General features: G+C 54.1%; 1 protein-coding gene across 1 annotated transcript in view; it reads left to right on the top strand.

Moving 5' to 3' along the window:
* Positions 1 to 6,127: 6,127 nt before the first annotated feature.
* UBE2O (ubiquitin conjugating enzyme E2 O) overlaps positions 6,128 to 9,973 on the top strand; it is a 66,210-nt gene continuing 62,364 nt past the window's right edge. The window contains exon 1 of the mRNA XM_055721748.1: positions 6,128 to 6,532. Coding sequence (XP_055577723.1) covers positions 6,167 to 6,532 — 366 coding nt within the window. The 5' untranslated portion in view covers positions 6,128 to 6,166. The remainder of the gene's footprint in view (positions 6,533 to 9,973) is intronic.

The following is a 9,973-nucleotide window of genomic DNA, read 5'->3' as shown; positions in this document are numbered from 1 at the left end:
ATAAGAAACCAAATAGGCAAAGCCGGCAATATTTGTCCACGTCAGGACATGTGTAATAAAAGGGGGATTATCCCAGGCAGGAGCATGATGTTGGCATCATCATTATCATCATGAACCAGATGCAGCTCTGAAAGAAGCAGGAGGCAGGAAGCAGAGCTGGCTTTGCTCCACTGGCAACATCTCCAGGGTTGCTCAGGACCTGCTTTAGTTTCCAGCCATGGGCAAAGTGACCTGGGGATACACCCTTATCTCCCTCTTTTAAGTTTTTTTCATAGACTCATAACAGAAATATGATCCAGTAGCTTTTCTGCTCTTCAGAAATGGCATTTCAAAGCAACTCGCTGCCATTAAAACTGAGCCCAGCAGAGCAAAGGCTGGCCTGTGGCTGGAATAGTCAAGCAAGGGTGCTGCATTCAGTGGTTTTAGCTGGGTCTCTGCCCCTACACAGCTAGAGGGTCAAAAACCATTAAATGAGAGCCACAGCAGTGTGCTGAGATTTGCATATTTAGCAGCTCTTTCAGCATCTTCAAAGAACCCCAAGCTGCCACTCTGGCCCCACAGCCAGGCTGGTCCCTCCACTGGGATGCCCACTAAGGAAGATAGCAATTATCTCTGGCTAGGATTTGCAGCCAGGGGCAACACGTGGGAGGCAGATGAATCATGACTCGTATGTGTCTCCCCCCACCCTCCACGACTTGGAAATGAAGTAACACACACAGAGCCCAAGGGCTCCCCAGCTGTGCCACACTCTGCCTCAGTCCCTGCTTCAGTGCCTGTTATTCCAGTGCTCAGGGTGATTAAGCTGCTTTTGGTGGCTGCAGCCTTCAGTCTGCCATCACAGGGGACACAGGTGGCATCAGGGTTCCTCCCCTGAGTGGCACAATCAGGAAAGTTTCTCTCCCAAACTCGTGTAAATACCCACATAATTGCCAAGCTGGACACTGCTTACAGCCCTGTTCTGCACCTTCCCCTGGCTTAGGCATTGGGACTTGTGTACCCAAGAGGGTGACGCTTTCCTCCTGGTAATGGCATAACAGGGTGGCAGCAGGACTCTGCAGTTTGGCCTCGCTGCAAGGTCAGCCACGGGCTCTGCTTTCATTCTCCCTTGTCTCCTGCCTTTTCATCAGCTGCCACAGACTGGCATCATGCAAGTGCTTGTCGTAACTTCACAGCAGGATGTGGCTCTTTGGACAGACTTGGTATTCTCAGCACTTGCCAGCCTGGCTACCTGCTGCTTTTATCCCTCATGCCCCCCTCTCGTGCTGCCAAGAGCAGTTCAAAATCACCAGCAGGTCCTGCAAGGCCAGCATGCCTCCAGCCTCTCCACTGGAGCAGGGCATTCCATGAGGCGTAGGAGCCAGTGAGCTGGTTCTCTTTCGAAACAGCAAAACAGGGCTCCTAAGGATGCTGGCCAGACCCCAGCCCCAGGCTCTAAATAGATCCTAGAGGGGCTGGTTCTGCTCTGTGCTCTGAAATGTTAATATACATATAACATGCAGATATACACATGTGGCTTTCCTCTGGTGTATTCTTCTTGGCCCATCAGTGCAGCTGATGCCCTTCTGTGAGGCTGCAGGGCTGATTCCCTCTGCAGTCACAGGGATCTGGGGAAGGGCTGAAGCAAAGGTACTTCACAGCTTATTTGGGATCCCAGCCATGGGCAGGGGAAACAGGCTTTGACCTGCACTAGATCAAAATGTGCCTTTGCAGGGCTGGTGTATCTTGTTACTCCTCTATGTGGGCCTTTGAGGAAAGAGTACAAATAGTTTGGGGGACAATTTCACCCCACGTCTGCTTGGCCATGGCAGCCTCAGCCAAAAGCAGGAGGTGGGGGGCCAGGACCTCTTTTATCCCTTCCCTGGAGCACAGGCCGTGGCAGTGATGCATCTCTTTTCCTTTGCTCTGTGCTCTGCGGGGCTGTGGTACTTTGTAACTAGGTCATGGCCACTCATGATACAGTCCCTGGGAGGAAGGAGGATGGATTCAGTGGGGGCTGCAGGGGTTCCTCTGGGAGGAGAGGGCTGGGCAGGTGGGAAGAGGTTCAGCAGAGGCAGCCCCCACCCTCTGGTCCCAGACCTCCAGGCAGTTTAGATCCAGTTCTGACTCTGTGACATGGCAGTTGATGGTGGTTGCTGGGGCATCCTGCTTCTTATGGGTGCTCTCCTGCCCCTGGTCCAGCCCCAGCCCTGGCACACTGCTGGTGGAAGCCCAGGTCACCCCACGGAGATGGTTGGGGGCCACATGCCACCTAAGGGAAAGCCAAATCCTGCAGAGCATCCCCCCGTCAGGGGACTGGTGAGGTCCTGGTCTCAGCAAAGAGGATGAAAGGAAGGAGTGGAGGAGGACTGTGCTTGCACACATTTATACATATACAAGGTGATGCCACTCCGAAGCCATTTGTGGGGAGGGCCAGAGGTGTTTGATCAGGGCAGCACAAGCAAGGAGGGCACGGGCTGGATAACCCAGTGTGGGACGAGGGCACTGGGCACTGCTGGGGACCCCTCTTGCAGGAGAGAGGCTTTCCTCTGCCCACCCAGCCTGGGGAGGTTTGCTGGCCTCACCAGGATGGGATGAAAGATTGCCATGCGCTGCATCACTTGCTGATATTTCTGTTCCCTGATGTGATCAGGACGCAGTGATTACTGCTGAGATGTTTGTCTACGTAACAGCGATAGACTCCCAGCCTGTTCCCGTGGGAGACTCTGGAGACATTCCCTGCGCTGCGGCGAGAGGCGACAGCCCACGAGGTGGCACCAGAGCCCCGCCGCAGTCCGGACCCCGCACCCTGCGGGCCCCCTGAGGGCAGCCAGCACCCCATGAGCATCCCCGGCACCCCGAAGGCATCCTGGCACCCTCTGGGCATCCCCAGCAAGCTGCAGGCATCTCGGCACCCTGGGAGCATCTCTGGCACCCAACAGGCATCTCCAGCACGCTGTGGGCACCCTGTGGGTATCCCTGGTGGACATCCCAGCACCCAGCAGGCATTTCAGTGCCTTGTGGGTACCCCAGCACCTGGCTGACGTTCTGGTACCCTGCAGACATTCACAGCAACTGTCAAGCATCCTGGTAATCTGTGGGCAGCCCCAGTACCTGGCAGGCACCCCAGCACCCTGCGGGCGTCCAGGTACCCTCTGGGCATCCCAGGACCAAGCAGGCATCCCAACACCTGCCCCTTAAGACCTGCAAAGCCCCATGAGAGGTGCACCTGGTGCCAGCTGGGTCCCAGGGAGGAAGAACAAGGCTTGCTTTTTAGCAGTATCTTGACAGGGAGACACTGGTGGTCTAACTGCAAGCCAGTCAGATCACACAGGCATCTTGCTTACAGGGAGGATGTTCTTCCGCAGAGCAAAGGCCATTGCTTCCCAAAACAGCCTAACAGCTGGAATTGTCCCTAAACAGGGCCTAGGGGGGAGCTGCTTGACATGTGTCACTTTGCAGAAGTCCTGTGTCTTCAGACCTCCTGCTGAATCAGTTCATCAGGGTCTCATTCGCCAAAAAAAATCATGCATGCAAAATACTTCTTGTGTTTGACAGTATTTTGCAGGGCGGTCTGACTTGCTGAGGTCCCTCAGTGGAGATCCGAACAGCCTGGCGCATGGAATGGGAGATGCTCTTTTTGACACCCTGGGACTCTAATGTGCCCAAAGCATGTCAGTGTTGTAACAGTCCGGGCCCAGGCTGCTGTGTCCTGAAAAAGCAATGAGTGGCATCCTTCAGTGCCACTTCCTGATGGAAGCACATCAGAGCTCCAGCTGGGATCACAGTTCAAAAACACACCCAGCTCAACTCCTGCTAACTAGCAAACAGCCCTGACTTGTCCCCATTAAAATCCCCCTGCCGTGAGCCCAGCTGGTTGCATAATGTGATTGTTTGCATGGCTATTTGTGGCTATCTGAAACCCCACTGCTGCTCTTCAGCATGTAATTGCTCTGGAGAGGGACAGTTTCCATCTACACACACGATTATATCCATTACATGTATCTATATTTTATTAGCGGCCGTTGCGATGTACATTAAGGACATGATGAGAAGCATCACCATGCTGGATAAAGCCATGCTTTGAAACCTTGAGAAGAAGAGGGTATCAGTTCAAATGGAACCAAAGAGCACCTTCTTCCTCTCCCAAAGGCCTGATCCTATTCCCACAAAGGCACAATTCTCCCTGACTACAGAGGAAGAGAGGTCAGTACCTCGTCCCCAGCTCCAGGCGGGCTGGCTGAATGTCCTGTGGAGATGTGCCACACTCCCTGCTCCAGGCACGGCAATGGTGGGAGGGTGAGATCCTCATGCTGGAGGCACTCGTGTGCTCAGCAAGTCCTGAGCGCTGCCTTTTTGCTCCCTGCCTAGTCCACTTTACAGAGGTCATGGTTTGTGGACAGAGGTCTGTACTCCCCAAAGCGCCTCCCTGTAAACAGTGTATAACCACGTGGCACTAAATGGATATTTAAACTGTCTTCCCCCAAGGGTATGCTACTATTTCCCCACCCAATGGTCCCTTTTAGCTCTATTCGGCTCCTTATCCCTGGGGTTGATGCCAAGAAGTGTTCCAGCAGGGAACCACATCAACATGCTGCCCTTCTGATTAAAATGATACTGTAGTGAGCGATTAAATACTGGCATGGAGGTCGGGCTGGCCTGGGGGAAGGCAGACACCGAGAGTGCTTCGCTGTCTGCAGCTCCCTGATCTGGAGGCAAGATGGGAATAGTTTGTACTTCATGATCACTTATAGCATCATGCTGCCTTGATGATACCTTGGGATAGCCAAGGAACCAGACAGAGCTGAAACACTGGCTGGGTCCCAGCACATCCCTCACTCACACCACCCATCTGCCCCAGCCTCTTCCCAGCTGCTTTCCAGGGTTTTAGGGCCATTTTCAAGGTTGGAAAATCCCAGCAGGCCTGAGGACAGGGTTTCTGCTCCCTCATGGAGTGATGAGTCTCAGAGGAGAGCATGGGCAGACCTTCATCCCAGTTGCTTTTCCTAAAAGGAGAAACCTTTGAGGGAGAACTGATAGCCACCTGGCTGATCCAACCGAGGCAGAGCAGCAGGGGGAAAGGGCAAGGGGGAATCCACCACTCTGCTGCTCCTGGGATCTTTCCCACAACAAAACAAGTCAGGCTGAGGATTTTGGGCATCTCCCTGGTGTTCCAGCTGGTGCTGTCGGGGGGAGGGGGAGATCTGGGGAGCAAAGAGGCAGGGAGTCTTTGGGTAAAGGACAGGCAGTGAAGGCTATTTTGGATTTCCTTTAGCTCTTTAACTTCCAGAGCTGCGGGACCTGATCAAGAAGCCATTTCTATTTCAAGAATCCCTGCAGACAGAGGGGGAAAAAAATCTGTTAGAGTCAATGAAGCCAAATATTTGGCTTATTTGCACACCCTAATGAGGGCTTCTAGGAGCTGTAAAAAGCAAGGCCAGGCTTCACTGTGGGCTAAAGAGGACTTCCCAGCACAGGGCAGTGCCTGGTGCCAGGGGGACCCCCACCCCATGTCTAGGGTTGCAGTGTCGGCAGGGCAGGGAGGGCCTGGGGTGGGGGTGAGGGGTGGCTGGTGGGCTTTGTACCCCCTCCCCATGCAGATACTGCATCTGGGTTGCACTATTGAGGGCTTTTATAGTATAAGTACACACACTTCTAGGGTGACACCCATGGGCTGCTCCAGACGGGTGCTGGGGTTGGGGGCATCTCTGTCCTCTCAGTGAGTGGGATACTGGGAATGATGCAGCGCAGCCCCCCCCCCCCCGCCCCATGACTGGGGACCCGAGGATGATGCAGGCCCCCCAAGAACTGGAGGCTCAGGGTTGATGCAGCCCAGTTCCCCCCATGACTGAGAACCGTGATGATGCTGTGCAGCCCCCCCAGCGACCGGGGCCGTGGGATGATGCTGTGCAGCCCACGTGACCGGGGCTCTGGGATGATGCTGTGCAGCCCCCTCATGACCGGATCCCCGGGGTGATGCCGCGCAGACCCCCTTGCCCAGGGACGATGCAGCGCGGCGCCCCCCTGGATCCCGGCTCCGGCCCCTCCCGCCTGGTGGGCGTGGCGCGCCGGTGGGCGTGTCCCCTGTGGCCCCGCCCCCCCGGGCCGTTACTTGCGCGCGACCCGCACCGCCCCGCCCCTCCCCCAGCCTGTGCCGGCGGCCGCGCGCTCTCCCGCTCTGCCCGGCGCCATGGCGGACCAGCCCGCTGAGGCGGCCCCGGCCCCCGCCGCCCCGGCCCCCCCGGCCGCCCTGCCCCTGCCGGCCCCGCCGGGCGGCTCGCAGCGCCTCCTCTTCTCCCACGACCTGGTGTCGGGCCGCTACCGCGGCTCGGTGCGCTTCGGCCTGGTGCGCCTCATCCACGGCGAGGACTCGGAGGAGGACTCGGAGGAGGGCGGGCGCGGGACCGGCGGCGGCGCCGGCAGCTCGGGGGGCTCCGAGTCGGGAGGCCCCGGCGCCGGCGGTGCGGAGGAGGGCCGCGCCAGCCCGCTGCGGCGGGGCTACGTGCGGGTGCAGTGGTACCCGGAGGGCATCAAGCAGCACGTCAAGGAGACCAAGGTAACCGCGGCGGCCTCGGGCTGCGCCGGCCCCCGCCGAGGGGGGCTACCTGCGGCCCAGCGCGCTCCCCGCGGCCCCCCCCAGCCCGAGGGCCTGGCTGTGAGGCCGGGGCTCCGCCTTGGAGGCCTCCCGGGGCAGAGGCCTGCGCGGCCTGCAGCCCCGCGGGCTGCGGTGTCGGCCTGCGCGGCCCCCCTCCCCCCCCCCCCCCCCTCCGGCAAGGGGCCTGCAGCTCCTTACCCCTCGCCCCCTGTGCCTCCCCGCCGGGGTCGGTGTCCTCCAGAGTCTGAAATCCCTTTCCATTCTTTCGTCACGCTCCTGGAAGCCCGGCACGGGAGCTGCTGTGGCCTTTCGCTCATGGCGCGGCTGCCTTGCCGGGTCGCTGGGGTTTGGTGCCCTGAGGAGAGGCCTGCCTGTGAAGGTGATTCCACCCAGCCTGCGGGCCCCCCTCGCTCGCTGGGGAGGTGGGCCAGCATTTCTGCCTTGATTGCATGGTGTTGTCATTGCCTGTTTTGGGGGAGTCAACAGCCCAATAGGGAAACCAACTAGATAAAGATTTTGGCTAGGAGCAACCATAGCTTGGGTCTGCTCTTGTTTACGTGAGCACTCACCCCCTGCTGATGAGGCATACTTCAGTCTGTGACCTCTTAATTATACCTGAAGAGCCACAAGGTGTAGGGCTGTGCTAGGATATTCCCACTTCCCAAAGTTCACCTGGTGTGGGGCTTGGTGCCTACCGACTGACAGTATGGAGACAAAAGCGAGCGAGGGGGCACTGTAATATAGCACAAAGAGGCCTGCAAGGAATGGGCGTTGCACCGAACAGAACAGGCGGCCTGCACTGTCCTTGCAGCGGAGAGGGTCCCAGTGCACTTCTGGGGGTGGCAGGCAAAAGCGGGGGGTCCCGGTATGCCATCTGCTTTGCTGCTTCTGAAATGGCCCTGTACACCAACCAAAGGAGAGAGAGGAGGCTGAGAGGAAGAAAGGTGTGTTGCAGTCCTACAGGCATCGGCAGGATTGCAAACGCTAACAGAACAAGCTAAATTTAGGTGGTAGTGTCACTAGACACGTGACCAGTTGGAGATAAGGAAAATGAAAACAGGTATTCAGGAAAGATTCCCATGTGTTGTATTTCTATCTTAAAAAAAAAAAAAGCCTTATTTCTCTAAAGAACCACAATTCAATCACTGCAGCCTTCCAATAAAATCTTTGTGTGCTCCTGCAGCAGAAATTTGTCCCAAGCTGAGCACGGTTTTTAACATCTAAACAAAGCCACCTCAAGTTGGGTGAGTAAACTCAGGAATTAGTAGGTTCCTAAACCCAGAAGTGTTAGCTCTGACTTTAGTCGCTTGGTAGCTGTACACTTTGCAATGGTAGAAAAAGCTAGCCTGGGGAGGATCAGAAATCAAAGACAGTTATGTAAATAAACTGTCCATCTGTCTTTGCTTTTCATGGTCCTCCTCCCCGTCCTATAGACATCTTTACCACTTGGGTAGTAGACCCTGGGGGGAAGTTTCCTAAGTGCTTGAGGACTTTAGGTATACTTATATTGATTTTTCCATTTGAAAAGCTGCCCGCTAACAAAATTGAGAGGCATTGTGTACTATCTGTGCTGCAGCTTAGGGTTGCTAAAAACAAATCAGACTCCATTGGAGACATGCTGTAGGACTTAGCATTTTGTGGTTATGATCGGGTTTTTTTAGCTGTCTGTTGACCCAGCCCTTTTTGGGTTATAGTGATGAGTAAGAACCAGCCAGGTAAGCCTGATGTGCTTATCATTGTCCATGCTGGGAGTGGTACAAACCATAGGCACCACATGGTTGTCCTGGGCCTAAAGTTTGTTGGCTTTTGGGTGCTGTTGCCTGCTGTTATCTGCAGATAACATCTTTTGGCTGTGACTGACTCTAGCATCTTTGGCTGTGAGATTCCTGTTTGTGTACTTAAGGATGTTAATCTGTTCTGGTCACTGCTAAACCATGGATTCAAGAGGGTGCTTGTAGCACCCTTTTAATTACCTTTTATTTCCCTGAGCTTTTAATTCTGAAATGGGCAGAAGGTAAAGGTGTTGTTGGGGCCAGGGCTTTCACTAGCTCCATCTTGTGCTGTTGTGTGCCTGTTTTGTATGTTAGATCCTGCTTTTGTGTGGAAGGCTGAGTGCCTGTCTATCTCCAGTTTGTCAGGTGCTTCAAGACCTGTGACCCCCCTGGTGCATGTATGGGATAGAGCAAGTGTTGTATCAGAGGGAGAAATAAGTTGTAAATTTTGAAAATAGTGAAACAGCATCTTTGGCTTCCAGTGCAAATGTCAGAAGCGGCTTTCTGTACCCAATTACAATCCTAGAGCTTTCCTGTCTTTTCTTTAAACTACGTGTGGTTAAATAATTTTTTTCCAGCAGGGGAATAGGTAGGCTAATCGCTTCCACTGTTGATTCTAGAAGTTCAGTGTTTGCTGTTGCTCTTTCCTATTGGAAATGGTAGGCAGACTGCCACTTAAATCCAAATGCATGATTACTGATGTTAATAAGTAATAGAAACTTTCTCTTGACATAGAGCTAGCAGTTGGTACAAAGCCCCACTAGCTCCTCCAGTAATGAGTGGTATATCTGAGCGCATTCCTGCCTTTGATTCCTGTGTTGATAGTCATTAGTACTATCATGACAATGATGTGAATAAAAGAGCTGGGATTTCTTACGCTCTGGCTCAGTGTGCTCCTTTCCTGCCTTCCATGACCACTTTACCCACTTAAAACACTGAGGAGCCATCGTTGCTGAATATTGTAAAATCCAAGCAGTCCTGGAAGGAGAAAACTTCCCTTTTCAAATATTTTTGCCATCCATGTCTTGCCTGACTCCATAAACCTGAAGAGCAGTTTCTCTGATTGTCTGAAGCAGTATCTCTTGTCTTAGTGGTACTGTTTGAATGCTGGATATGATTTGCAATTTGGGTTGTGAAAGTACTGTGAACTGGTGTGAGCACTTGATGTGTTTTCTAACAGATTAGCAGGAGTACTTGAGACCCAGCTGAATTTTAATTTCAGGATTTCTCAGCTGTAGGTTAGTGCTCCTGCTGCACACTTGAGCTGCCTTTGGAAACTAGAAAAATGCTCAAACATATTGTATATTATTAAGGCTCATAGGGCGCTTTAAAAGGCTGCTACCTTTCCTTCTGCCTCTCACCTGAAAGCCTCAGAGCTCTTTGCCACCTTTCATTTTCACAAAGCCTGTGCAGGGCAGATATGCCTCTTCTGCAGCTGGGGGAAATGGGAAGTGCAGGTGTTGTATTTCAGCACCTTATCTGGAGGCTTTCAGCTGGCCAGTTCCCTGCCTCCTGCTCTGTGTTAACCTCTGGGAGCGGATCCTTGTGCTAGCATCTTGGTGTGATGCTGTGGTATGTTTGCCAGAAGAGTTAAGGTGCAATTATTTTAAAGTTTTTTATCAGCCTTTTG

Source organism: Falco cherrug, chromosome 1 (assembly GCF_023634085.1).
Source record: "Falco cherrug isolate bFalChe1 chromosome 1, bFalChe1.pri, whole genome shotgun sequence".
In the NCBI taxonomy this organism is placed as follows: Eukaryota; Metazoa; Chordata; class Aves; order Falconiformes; family Falconidae; genus Falco; species Falco cherrug.
Note: the sequence above shows the minus strand (reverse complement) of the source record. Positions and strands in the feature narration are given on the sequence as shown.